A 14,676-nucleotide genomic window follows, 5' to 3' on the forward strand; every position below is an offset into this window, starting at 1 on the left:
CTCGGCGCTCTCACCCCATCCCAGATCTCAAAGACGGTGGTGGTGTGGTCGGTTGCCTGTGCGTAGGTCGTCTCTGTAGTTTTAGTCCTTGGGCCAGTGAGCTCAATTTCAATCCCTTCTCTCTCCACACCTTCATTACTACTTGTATTTGGGAGAGGCATTGACATGCTGAAAGCACTGAGCTGTCTGTTTAAACACACAGCTCAGACACCCATACATACCTCACAAGACAGGTCTCTTCACAGTCCCAAAGTCCAGAACAGACTATGGGAGGCGCACAGTACTACTTAAAGCCATGACTACATAGAACTCTATTCCACATCAGGTAACTGATGCAAGCAAGATAATCAGATTTTAAAAACAGATAAAAATACACCTTATGGAACAGTGGGGACTGTGAAGCAGCACAGACACATGCATAAACACATATAACATGGATTTGTGTTGTAGATATGTGGTAGTGGAGTAGGGCCCTGAGGCCACACACTTAGTGTGTTGTGAAAGCTGTTATGAATGTATTGTATAACTGCCTTAATTTTGCCGGACCCCAGGAAGAGAAGCTGCTGCCAAGGCAGTACAAATAAATACTCTCTCCCTGAGCCCATGCCCCAAACAGACAGAACAGTAACACCAACAGAGCTAGAGCTGTACATTTTGAAATGACACCTCTTCAGAACTAATGTAGTCTAATCTGGGCTTCTCAATCCCCCCTTATACAGACCGGACTTGGTGAACCAATACATGGAAACTGAACACTTGTCTACAGTGGACATTTTTTGAATATAGCCAAGGTGTAACATAACACAGGTAAAGATTACTGTAAGCCAAGTCCATTAAATGTGGTGGTGTGGGAGCATCACAGCTGTTATGTAGTTCAAGGGCTCTCCTTATGTTCATTTCATTTTCCAAATCCTAATACATAGCTGCATTAATATGCATTTCTTGCAACTGTATCTTCAACATCACAGACGGCCGGTGACATCTTATTTAGGGAGGATAGGCTCACAGTAATGGCTGGAACGGAATGAATGGAATGGTTTTTAACACATCAAACACCCTTTCCATGTGTTTAATATTCCATTTCCACCATTATTATGAGCCGTCCCCCCACAGCAGTTTCCTCTGTTCAACATATTACTGTTAATATCCACACATGCTCTGGCATGGGGTGTTGATTTATTCAAAACCTTTGGAAAATCATGTTGAATGTCATTCAATGAAGAAAAGATTTTAAAGAGCATTAGTTTATTTCTTGTTTTCCACAGGTTACCTCAGAAACAGTATAATTTTATACAAAATCAGGAATGTTGAATAAATGCATCTCAATCATCTTACTGTAGCTGTTTCCAGAGAAACCTTTGAAATAGCTGTACATTAAAAGAGTTGTGTATGCATTGCAACTTATTGCTAGTTTTACAAACTCAGAGTGACTAATGCCATGATTAATTCATTTAACTTTTTTTTTAAGTATTTACATTTTGATTAGTAATGTCTAAAAAGTCACAGGAAAATGTGCTGAATAAATAAAAACAAGGTGTGAATGTGAAGAGACCAGTTGTTGTTGGATATGGAAAACAGGTGAGCCCCGAGGTCTTAGTCCCAGATTGTCTACCGTCTATTGGACAGTTATTTTCCTTCTTTTGCCACGAATATAAAACAAATATGACCTTGACAATCATTAGATTGTTCTTATTCCCAGATCAAAAAGTAAAAGAACAGTGTCCACAACAAAACAGCATAAAAAACTATTACAATGTTTCTTAAACTAATCTTGAGAGTCTTAAAAAGTCTTAAATGTCACCGCTTGAGGCGAACATTGACCAATGACAAAAATATCTGCAGTTATTATGAGCGTGCCACTGGGGCTGCAGTTGATTAAAAAACTAGGACAGTTTCAGTTGGGCGCAATGTTCAGTTGGAATTCAAAATGGAAAAGAGGGGAGCAAACATCATTGATACAGTGTTTTCCATTCAAGTCACAAGTTGACAGTACCATAATCTTAAACTGTATGCATGAAGTAATTGAATACATACAGGTCAGGTACAGTAGATTACATACCATTTCAAATGTGTAATATTCAATATATGCAATTTAGCAGACACTTTTATCCAAAGCGACTTACATTCATGCATGCATTGATTTTACATATGGGTAGTCCCGGGAATCAAACCCACAACCCTTGCGATACAAGCACCATGCTCTACCAACTGAGTCATACAGGACTATACATTTACACATTTGTTAGGTATTGGGATGACATAAATTACAATGTCATAACTTTATATATGCTCAGTCACAATTCAGTGTTTGCATTACAATCAATTTGTAAACAAATTTCACTGGGGCCATAACTTGTAGATATCTTTGAATTGGATCATTTTAGTTTCTGTAGGAAATACGTAACTTTTTTCATGGATTAACTCACAAAATAGACAATTCATAGGGTGATTTCATGCAAACAACACATACATCTATAAACTTTTGATCACACTGAGTGGACATAGCAGAGTAGCTTTAAAAAGCATTTTTATAATTTGACAATTCAATTAAACATTACAAATGACTAAAATGTTTGTTTCTTTGCTAAAGATATGTTTTTATAAAAAAAATATTCACAATATAAATCCTGTGTAACAATATTTTATTAAAATGCAATTGGATGTCTTTCTGAATGAAAACCAATCCTATTGCTATTAAACCATTATGACAAGTCACGCGGCGTGTACTCAAGAGGAGAGCGTTTAGTTTGTGAAACAAAGTACGTGAATATTGCTTGAGGGTCAGGGTAGTCACTCCTTCCCTCCCCTTGTTCTAACAGTTCAAGGTCTATGGCACTTGACAGCTCCCCCCTAGTTCATTTGATCCAGCGTAGAGCAAAGAGTCCATATATGAAACACTATCTCAACACAAAAAGAGATGATGCATGATGTCTAAAAATGTTATTTTACACACGAAGGCAAAATGTAGTTGTTTTCCGCCACTTAAAAAAATGTTAGACAGAAACCCCTTTTCAATCTGAAAGCATGTGAGAGTGTTTTCTAGTCACCAATGGCTGCCTTCAGGGAGAAGCCCTTTATAGTCTTACCAACATGAGTGAAAGGGGCACAGAGACCAGGCCTGCTCAGAGTCTCACAGGCTGCATCTGAAATGACAATCTATATCCTTTGTATACAGTTCACCACTAGTATGTAGCGTGCTCTATGGGGAATAGGGTGTCACTCCCAGCAGCACCTCCAACACATGGGGTGTAATCATTCGTTCAAACTGTTGCAAAACTGAACCTTTTGGAACTAAAACAACAGTTTATATTGGACACTTTTAGCTAGGTCCCTCCCTGTTTCGTTGAGTTTGCTTCCGTTTAAGAAATGTTTTGCAACAAAATCAGCATAATGAATACACCCCTGGCCATGGTCTCCACACATGCTTAGCTTACCTACCTTTAACACTCCGCCTTCTGACCCATTCTCACATCACATTCTGGCTAGGCTAAGGCCAAGCAAAGGCATCCTCTCTCATCATCTGTTCCATATTCCAGTCCCAATTCCATTTCACATACAAAGAGCGTTTTACAGCATCCAAGTAGTCGGCACTCGGGCCAGTTGATTCAGTGACGGAGGATTTGCTCAGGAGTTGAGAGGTGAGTGAGGGATATTTCAAGCCAGTGGTGCCATGGAGGCTACTGAAACTGCTCCTACACTAAAATGAGGACAGTACAGATACTGGATGTATGCAGTGTGGCTCACAGGTTCTATGGAGGCAGAAGCAAATAAATTGTCCTTCTGAAATATCCACTATGTATGGAACTCGTTCCAAAAACTGTCACAATTGTAAGTAGGCAGAGGGGAAATTTGATAAAAGAAACTCCCCGAAAGCTCAATCCAGTACTACATTTGTCTCCACAAGAAAGCACATAACATTGTCCCCCATATCACATCTCGGCTAAGTCAAACAAGTGGTTTCAGCATCTTAAAAATAATAATAACATGACTTAAAAATAAAGGCAAATCGGATGTAAGCAAAGAGCGATAAAGAGAGGTAGCCCTGTCCTCTAGTGGTCAACTACAGTTAATGCTCAACTACAGCAACTAGAAACTGCAATGATGAGGGTGAATTATTTTCTTTGAAAAACAAGTCTTTACAGAAAGCAGTCTTTACAAAATCTCTGTGTCATTGGAGCACACGCCTTCTCTGGTGCGTCCTCGGAGTAAAAAATAACCGGGCTATCCCCCCAAGTCCACTTGATGCAGTGGTTCGGCCCCCGTTATCCCAAAAGCTCTTAAAGGTTCTCTTCACCATAAAGCAAGCTCCTCTGTGTATAAAAATAAGAAGGAAGTGGACATTCAGTTCTCGTGTGGTTTTGTCTGGATCGGAGGTCACAGTCCTGTCTGTCTCGCTCTACGCTGTCACCTCTCGGATGATGATCATATCCACAGTGGTGGGAAACGTCTTCAGCAGGGCTACGGCGTTCCCGTGGTCAATGTTCACAAAGCTGTATCCGTTCGCCTGGGTAGAAATGCATTTCATGGATTTAATTAGAGATTTGTGGATATTTAGCTAAACACCAAGATAGCAACTTTGGCTTTGATGTTTTATTCAATGTTTATTATTATTATTGCTATTTTAACACTTTCTTGAGACTGTACTGAAATCAGAGGGGAAGACAAGTGGGAGAAACAAAGTAGAAAGGTGCAGATGGAGATTGAACCCTAGACACCGTTGGAGTTGCACACCCGTGCATTGAGTTGGAGTCACAGAGGGCGTTACAGCTAGATCACAGACTCTGCACTACAGATGTTTGTAGTGGGTTCATAGTAGGTAAACATCTGTTCAGCAAAGAACCTATACTGTACAGATTTATGCTAGATAGAATATAGAGGTAATGGTATTGGATTTACCTGGAGGATCTTGTCTCCAGGCTGGAGGATCTTTGAGACAGGTCCCTCAGGCTGGACCCTCGTCACAAAGATGCCCTGAGAGAGAAGAGAGAGAGCACCACACCCATTTGGTCAACAACACCCATTACACCATTTCATTGATTGATACTGTTCCAAAATCAGAAAAATGCATCAACAAGCTAAATTGCTAGCACAGCTAACAATTATATTCTGACTGAACACTCATGGATCATATTTGAGTAAAAATACTATGTTAAACCTGTGAAACTGTTTACAATCAATTTCACATGCACTAGGCTGCAAAAATAGACAACACTACATTGTTATGGGGAAAAAAAGAGGGCTGATGAGCGTAAATACATTATCGTCTGGACGAAAGGGGTTTCCCCGTCCTCCCACTCCTCCTGATATACTGAACCCTAGCTCAGGGTTCTTGTCCACTTTCACACGCATCTGAAATAGACACACAGACATATTACTCACCTGACAGGGGACTTTACTGTAAACTGTACATTTGAATATGAGTCACACTAGGGTTGCACATATTCAGAGGTGGAAACTTTCCGTGGGAATTAACGGGAATATATGGTAATTAATGGAAATATATGCAAATTCATATTAATACCATTTAAACGTAGATGTTTTTTGCATTTGATATATTTACCATATCATATGGAGACAAACATAAACCTTTAACCTTATCATTAAGTAGACATAATTGTAAATGATTAAATCCTTCCAATAGAAAAACAAAACAATTTTGTTACGAATTTAACTTTAATTAAATGAGTTGACTCTTCACATTGGATGATTTCACTGAACAACAAAAGAAAAGGAATATTGAATGATCCCTGATAATCCATCGCATCTCCAAAAAACCTTTTCAACATACTATCAGTAAAATGATAGTCTAGAAACTAAAGCACTGGTTGTCTTCCTCTAAAGCTTCCTTGTCTTCTCCCTGGACCTCCTCAATGTCCACCTCTTGAACATCAGATTCTGAGGCCTCAGCTTCACGCTCGCTTTCCAACCTTGTGGAGGATGGCTCGCTGTCAGGCTCAAAAAGCCTCAAATTTGCCCAGATGGCAACAAATTTTTCAACCCTTGTATTGGTCAGCCTGTTGCGTGCTTTGGTGTGTGTGTTCCCAAACAAGGACCAGTTGAGCTCTGAGGCGGCTGATGTTGGTGGGATTTGGAGGATGTTGGTGGGATTTGGAGGATGGTGTAGGCAACAGGGGAAAGAGCCTCAGATCCACAAAGTCCCTTCCACCAGGTGGCTGATGAGATATGTTGGCACGACTGCCATATTGCATCTCCATCCTAAAGCCCTTGCTTAGAACTGTACTTCTCCAGACTACCAAGAAACTTGCCCTCATCCAGGCCAAGGTGGCGAGACACGGTAGTGATGACACCATAGGCCTTGCTGATCTCTACACCAGACAGGATGCGCTTTCCAGCATACTTGGGGTACAAGCCCATACATGCTGCGGCGTGTATTGGCTTCAGGACGAAGTTGTCACGCTTTTGATGTATTTCAGAACTAAAGTTTCCTCTGCTTGGAGCAACAGTGAAGTGGGCAGGGCAGTATGGATTTCTTCTCTTACATCTGCAAGCAGAGTCAGAACATCAGACAGGATGGCATTGTCTCCCTCAATCCGTGCAATGGCTACTGCTATAGGTTTCAGGAGTTTCATACCACTCTCTCCCAAAATACATCATCCAGGAGGATCCTCTTGATGGGGCTGTCCATATCGGCAGACTGTGATATGGCCATTTCTTGGAGAGACTCCTTCCCCTCAAGGAGACTGTCAAACATGATGAGAACACCACACCAACAGGTGTTGCCGGGGGGCTTCAATGTGGTGCTCTTATTCTTTTCACTTTGCTTGGTGAGGTAGATTGCTGCTATAACTTGATGACCCTTCACATACCTAACCATTTCCTTGGCTCTCTTGTAGAGTGTATCCATTGTTTTCAGTGCCATGATGTCCTTGAGGAGCAGATTCGATGCATGAGCAGCACAGCAAATGGGTGTGATGTGAGGGTAGGACTCCACCTCTTTAGACCAAGCAGCCTTCATGTTCGCTGCATTGTCTGTCACCAGTGCAAATGCCTTCTGTGGTCCAAGGTCATTGATGACTGCCATCAGCTCATCTGCAATGTAGAGACCGGTGTGTCTGTTGTCCCTTGTCTGTGCTCTTGTAGAATACTGGTTGATGGGTGGAGATTATGTAGTTAATTATTCCTTGCCCATGAACATTCGACCAACATTCGACCACCAGAATCAGAGATGATTGCAAAACAGTCTGCTTTCTCTATGATTTGCTTGACCTTCACTTGAACTCTGTTGCACTCTGCATCCAGCAAATGCGTAGATAAAGCATGTCTGGTTGGAGGGTTGTATGCTGGGTGAAGAAATCTTCCAATACACATTGCCTGTGAGCATCAGAGGTGAAGCAGTTGCATACACAGCTCGAGCATGACATTCACCAGCATTTCTCTGACTATGTTCCTCCATTGAGTCAAACAAAATGAGCTGTTGCTATCGATAAGGTGTCTGATTCATAATTTTCACCACAAATAGAAGTAGAGGGACTTTTGTCAGAGATTTCTTGTTGTGAGCGTTGAGGGAACTTTATGCACTTGGCCAGATGATTCTGCATCTTTGTTGCTTTCTTCACCTATGATTTGGAATGGTATTTGCAAATGAACACAGCTTTTCCTTCTACATTAGCTGCAGTGAAATGTCTCCACACATAAGATAGCACCCTTGGCATTTTCCTGTAGAGATTATTGCAATCAAAATTTACCAGAAATCATGTAGTCCTTGGCTCAGACAGTATAGTAGTGTGGGCTCAATAGCATCTAATTAGTGTGCAAGATCTTGAGAATCAGATGTACATGTGATGGAAGAATGCACTGTGCATGCAGGTTTCAATTCCATTGAATTGTTTAACTAAAATATCAAACAATACCTAGAATTGCCTTATATGTATCCCACAAAAAAGGTTCACTGTTATAAGCTAACTTCTTTGATGAATTTAAGAAAAATCCCCTAAATTCCAGGGTTTAACTTCCCATGGAAAATTTCCAGGAAATTGACTAACCCTTTGCAACCCTAAGTCACACACATCACAGTCACAGAGAAAAATATTGGATAAGAGTGTGGAGGATTCATTCTATCCAGGTAGTTCAGGTTACAACAAAACCATGTTACGCATGCTTCAACCTAGTGGTCAGTGTCACCAACCCTATTCCTCGAGCGCTACATGGTATAGTTCAAGCACAGCACTACAACACCTATATGAGTTTGACCAAATCAATTTGGTTGGGGGGGTTATAAGATGGTCATTTAGCTATTTGACTCTGAATTTTAGGACCCCTTTTAGGTATAATATATGTATATATATATTTTTTTTTAAATGGAAAAGCATTGGATTACACATTCATAAATGGCAAAGAATACAGTCATATTTAACCCCTTTTTGGGGTAGGCACAAACTTACTGTACCTCCATACTTCCATTGCATTTTAACTGGTACCGGTTACCTTCAGACAAGACCGTGACACTTGTGGGGGTGGTAGAGCAAAATGGACCACCATCGTTTTCGTGAGTCTTATCTTTCCACAGAGTGGTCATAATAGTCCGGCAAACACAGCTGCAGAAGGCCGCCATAGGCGGATGTGGTGGATTGAGATGCAGCCAATGCAAAAAAACAGATATCTCTAGCTTATACTGACAGCATTTGATGGGGATTTTTTTACTATGTTACTTAGATTTACGGACTGGTGCGTCAATAGACACTAGGGGGTGTTAATGTAAGTTTTGATGATGAATGATGTTTTTAGTTGTGGGCTGACAACCTATAACTCTCCATGGCTAGGGATGGGGGAGCATTGTTTTACTGCAACTCTTCCGTCTCTCATCCATCCCACCATCCTACCTCCTGGTGCAGTGTGTCTTGAGTGGCCCGTGGCGGAGGGGGTCCCAGGGGCTGCTGGCCATGGGAGACCTTAAGCATCAGGTAGTCGATGAGCTGCTCTCTGGAGGGGTGGCGGGCCATGGGCGCCTGGCACGACGTCATCTGGCCTCGCACTGGACCGCCCATCTGACCATTCATTAAAGGCACCTGGGCAACACACAGACAGACATACACACAAACACACAGAAACAAAGAGACAGACATTGTTATAGAGTTAACATTCCAACAACAAAATTGATTGTCAGTGCATATCTAAAAGGCTCATCCATAAATAAGCTTTCAACTTCAGCATGGTTTGGGAATACACTGCATGAGGTTTCATAGTACTAAAATCCCTATTTTCCCACCACATTGGTTACCATAACCCTCTAAAACTAAAGAAAACAAATACTAGGCTATAATCCAGCAAGAGAAAAGCCCTCACTGGTCCAATTTGGCCAAAGGACAAGATAAACTGCAGGACTGCGTCACGATCGTTGGAAGCATACTCGGACCAACATGCAGTGTGATCTGGGTTCCACATCTTTTTTTTTAAATGTTTTTTTAAGTAAGTGAACCACACAACAAAACAAAGAATAAAGAATCATACAAATCACCAACATAGAAATAGTAACCTAGAACCCCACATAGAAATAATAACCTAGAACCCCACATAGAAATAATAAACTAGAATATCCCCCAGTCACACCCTGATCTACTTCACCATAAAGAAACAATGGCTCTCTATGGTCAGGGCATGAAAGTACCCGCGTGATCTGGGTTCCACATTTTTTTTTTTTTTAAGTAAGTGAGTGAACCACACAACAAAACATGATGACAATTGAGTGCTAACATTCAACAATATCCCACAAACACAGGAGGGGAAAACAGCTACTTAAATATGATCCCCAATTAGAGACAACGATTACCAGCTGCCTCTAATTTGGAATCATACAAATCACCAACATAGAAATAATAACCTAGAACACCACATAGAAAAAATTAACTAGAATACCCCCCAGTCACGCCCTGATCTACTTCACCATAGAGAAACAATGGCTCTCTATGGTCAGGGCGTGACAGACTGGCATACAGAATAACATGATGTAACAGAATAAAGTGTGATTTCAGCAGAAGTTGCTGATTTAGCACCAGCAAGGTGCTCTGTCTTAGAGACACTGGCTGTGTGTCCAGCAGCAGGCTCGCCCCCGCCCTCAAAGCCATGGAAATCATTTGGCTCCGACTAGTGTGGAGGATGAAGCGTAGAGATAATTTCATTAAGTTTTAATAGATGGTGGTGGTGCTGCAGTTATTGGCAGGTTCCATTAATGGAGGGAGGACAGAGGGGTGGAGATGCTGGGCCGGCAGTGGTTTGGGTTAAAAATCTGAAATTACACCCTATTCCCTACATTCTATGTAATAGGGTAGGATAGGCTAGGGCTCTGGTCAAAATAAGTGCACTATATAGGCAAAGGCTTTATTTATGGTGTGATTCAAGAGTAATTCTTAATGCCAGGTCTGAAGGACCATTTCATCCTGGTAAACCTTAAGGTAGAATCACAAAATGTCGACAAATTCCCCACATTTGGCCAGAACATGTCTAATTAACAACATTATTTAATTAATTCCCTATCCATAACCTTAGTTCAAATATATTTGTCCTATCCACGTGAGTCTATCTACAAAAGATCCCATACATTATTTCCTCCAAATGTATATCCAGGCAGATCGACAGTAAGTCTAAGAAAAACAGAGTAGATTGAATTAAAACAAAGAGACCATTGAGTCAGTGCATTCAGAAGGAGACATTTACATAAAATAACTTAACGTCTGATAAGGACTTCACGTCTGTGTAATAAGAGGGCTCTCTATGAGCCGGGCTGTAGTTCTCTGTAAGACATCTCTTGAAACAGACCATTTAAAATTCTCCCAGACAGCAGACTGACCTCATTCTGCAGCTCTGTCTAAGCCGGTTACTGAAAAGAGACAGTAGCAGTATCACCAAACAACCTGCAGGGGTATCTGGAGTGGCTACGGATACATACGGAGTTCTGTATCCCAATTTGCCCAGACTAAAAATAAGTATATTAGTGCAGGATTTTTTTGCTCGGCTGCAGCTACCCCCTAATTGATCGCCTTTGTCTGGTCATGGTATAGCCTTCAAACTTCAAGTTGTACACAAAACTGTTCCATTGTATTCCATGCCTCAGACAGTAAGCATAAGTGCGATTTCATGTTCCATTTTACAGGAGGGGAGTAAGCTATAGCTATTTACATGTTTTACACAAAATACATGATTGACATGTTCGTATAAACTTTGTTTTCAGTATTGCAAACAGAAGAACGACCCAAACAGGCAGTATAGTGATTTCATGTTATTCTTAGCTGTTGATTTACATTCAGCTATTTACTCTTGCCACAACATAGCAGCATATTTGACATAACTATGGCACCGGGCGATACAAAACGAACTCGCCCATTATCAGACTCTTTTTACGGGTCAGCATACCCGCTCGGATGCCTAGAATGTTCTGCTGCCCAGATGTGGAATGCAGCAAGACAGAGATGAGCAGTCTTTATTTTTATATATAAAGAATATACAGGATATTTGGGCTAGGGGGTATAATATCACATTACACAAGGACATTAAGGTATATACACACATTTATGGTATTTAATGGTCTTAAAATACAGTTCAATTTATTTTTTGGAAGGTAAGAAAATGTGGTGTTTTGTTTGTAAATGTACATTTGTTAAAATGATCCCACAATCCCACTTAAAAAGATGAGGCCTGTAATTTTCATCATAGGTACAGATTCAGTCTTCCCAGCCTGGTGCAGGTCTACAATTTTCTTTCTGGTGTCCTTTGACAGCTCTTTGGTCTTGGCTATAGTGGAGTTTGGAGTGTGACTGTTTGAGGTTGTGGACAGGTATCTTTTATACTGATAACAAGTTCAAACAGGTGCCATTAATACAGGTAACAAGTGGAGGACAGAGGAGCCTCTTAAAGAAGAAGTTACAGGTCTGTGAGAGCCAGAAATCTTGCTTGTTTGTAGGTGACCAAATACTTATTTTCCTCCATAATTTGCAAATAAATTCATAAAAAAATCCTACAATGTGATTTTCTGGATTTTTTTTCTCATTTTGTCTGTCATAGTTGAAGTGTACCTATGATGAAAATTACAGGCCTCTCTCATCTTTTTAAGTGGGAGAACTTGCACAATTGGTGGCTGACTAAATACTTTTTTGCCCCACTGTATTACTTGCTTTATACATCTCAATTCCTCGAAACGTCCATGGACACCGTACCATACTGTTTATATAGCCTAGTGATGAGGGTCAAGACGCCCACTCAGTGGACTGGGCTTATGAGCGCTCTAAGCTTCCAACAATGTATTCCACCCAGCTTAGTTCTTAATACCAGTATAACTGAAGCAACGCTCATCCAACCCACTCTGTGAGACACCGGGGGACCTGGTGGATGCAGAGATCTCCCATGAGAATAGATAGGCCTGAACAGTAATCTCTTTCAAGGCAGATCTCGTTAATTAGAACTCATTAATCACTGGTGGGGATGAGGATGGTGCTGCTACGCTACTCCTGCTGCTGGGTCAATACCCTCAATCCTCAGCCAGCCAGCTCTCTAATCAGGCTGCTTGGACTGGGCTAACCCACGCTCTACTTACAGTGGTCGGGAATGCATGTGCTGAAATGGGACAGACAGGCAGGCACTTTATGGAGGGGCTGTATGATGGATTTGATTTGATTTAATTTCACTTGAAGAATACATTGTCAAATACCGTTCTGTTAACAAACTCTTCAATACCGTGTGGGCCTATAACTATCCTCTGGTCTTCATGGTCTGCATTCCTAATATCATACAGTAGGAAAAGAAACACCAATTTGAGATTGGTTTATGGGTGTCCTATGCTTTACATATGGCTCTAGTGTGCACTTACTTTTCGGAGGGTGTCCATGGTGTAGCCCTGTTGTCCTTGAGGACCTAACACATCATCCTGTAGAGGGAACAATGACAGTGATTAGTAACAAAGACCATGTGCTACTGTCTGTCGATGACAAACACACCTCTATGCACATTTTTAAAAATAACACTCAACCATATATCACAGCATAGAAAGTGCATTTTTATGGAGGAAAAAGGTTCTATGCCTGTGATATGTGGTTGTCCCACCTAGCTATCTTAAGATGAATGCACAAACTGTATGTCGCTCTGGATAAGAGCATCTGCTAAATTAATAAAATGTAAATAGAATGTATTTCTTCATGTCTTAGGTGAATTAGTTGACCATGATCTGATCGAGGCTAATAATGTTAGTTACATGTAAGATTTTATTTACATGTTGTGTTAACCATTAATTCTGAAATTTCTCTTAAATAATTCCAACACCTATGAAAATCATGTCTAAAGATAACATTCTTAACAATGGGGATGATGTTTCCCTACATTGGGGACTACATGGCCAAAAGCAGTGTCCTATATAAATAATACATAGGAAAGGAAAGAATGGTTCATCATGTTATAAGACCACACGTACACAGACACCATAATAACACCAGGTGCAAATGTTTGCAGCCATTTTCCACACTAAGACTCAATCTAACACCACAACTACTTCCTCTTTCAACTACATACCCCATACTGACATTGGACAAACACAGTGCTCATCTCCACACAAAGAAGTGAAAGGGTTAAAGAGGCGATTCTGAAGTGATCAAAAGAGGAGGCATTAAGCGAGATGATGATTGATGATGAGTCAAGGTGTTGTTAAAGGGGAGAATCAGTTTTTTGGTAGGATAATCGGTCTTTGACGAGCGAGGGAGGCGCGCTACATTTAGATTGGAGTGCTGGAAGGTGTGTGTGTGTGTGTGTGTGTGTGTGTGTGGGGGGGGGGGGGTAGGATAAAGCACTGGGATAAGTGAATCATAGATTGGGAGGGAAGCCAGGTTTAAAAAGGGGCATTTTGTACCATGCAACATGCTACTATTATTATACACATCCGACTCAGTAATATGCAACGTGATGTTATTTCAGGGCAGAGATGAGGGACTTGTAGCCTATACAGCTTATCAAAGGCTTCAGACTCTGATTGTGATTTAGCTGGATAAATTAGATTCCACTACACCAAGCCAGTGGAATCCCTGTTTGTATCTCACTGCCAACTGTATCCTATCATATGGCCTATAACGACACACAGCTACTGTCTGACAGAAAATAGGTTAAAGTAGAGACAAACTCATATGGAAAATACAATGGTGCTTCTGCCCTCTTCAACCCTACTACTGTTTGGATAAATTGAGAGACTACAAAAATGTTCAACTTATACAACAGAAGCATTGTGCTAGATATGCCAGGTCTCAATTGGTATTTGCAGGATGCCTTTCTACACAGCTAGGAGTTTCCTCTACTTGAATCCCTGATAGAGATTGAAACCGTGAGTTTGCCTACAGTTTATGGTAGAGTGGCCTTAATGTGCACGGATAAAAGATGCCCCGTTCAAACAAGATAGGTTCCGTCACAATAAGGAGCTATACAGTACAAAGGCCCTGTCCCAATAGCTCTAAAATGCATCCTTCCTTGAATCCGTCTGTAAGGTCATCCCAGTTCTGAGGGTTGGAATGATGGACGCAAACAGAGTCATCCCATCACGCACAGATTAGTGACAACCTCAAGGATGGTATATCACAAAAATGCTCAATCTTAACTGAGGAGGGCATTGTTTTTTGGAATTGAAAGACAAAGAGTCCTTTTAAAAGTATTGGAACGAGGCCAAAGCTGAAAAGTGGTAGGAGACGGCAA

General features: G+C 41.0%; 1 protein-coding gene across 2 annotated transcripts in view; it reads right to left on the reverse strand.

The window, feature by feature from the left end:
• Positions 1–1,228: 1,228 nt before the first annotated feature.
• Positions 1,229–14,676, reverse strand: part of LOC110522834 (erbin) — a 112,693-nt gene continuing 99,245 nt past the window's right edge. For both annotated transcript variants that reach the window (XM_090234281.1, XM_036977110.2), the window contains exons 22-26: positions 12,818–12,874; positions 8,841–9,026; positions 5,257–5,349; positions 4,897–4,971; positions 1,229–4,504 (exon numbers count right to left, since the gene is read on the reverse strand). In XM_090234281.1, the coding sequence (XP_090090407.1) occupies positions 4,397–4,504; positions 4,897–4,971; positions 5,257–5,349; positions 8,841–9,026; positions 12,818–12,874 (519 nt within the window). In that variant the 3' untranslated portion in view covers positions 1,229–4,396. The remainder of the gene's footprint in view (positions 4,505–4,896; positions 4,972–5,256; positions 5,350–8,840; positions 9,027–12,817; positions 12,875–14,676) is intronic.

This window comes from Oncorhynchus mykiss, chromosome 5 (genome assembly GCF_057628025.1).
Source record: "Oncorhynchus mykiss isolate SJ-2025 chromosome 5, ASM5762802v1, whole genome shotgun sequence".
NCBI classification, from domain to species: Eukaryota; Metazoa; Chordata; class Actinopteri; order Salmoniformes; family Salmonidae; genus Oncorhynchus; species Oncorhynchus mykiss.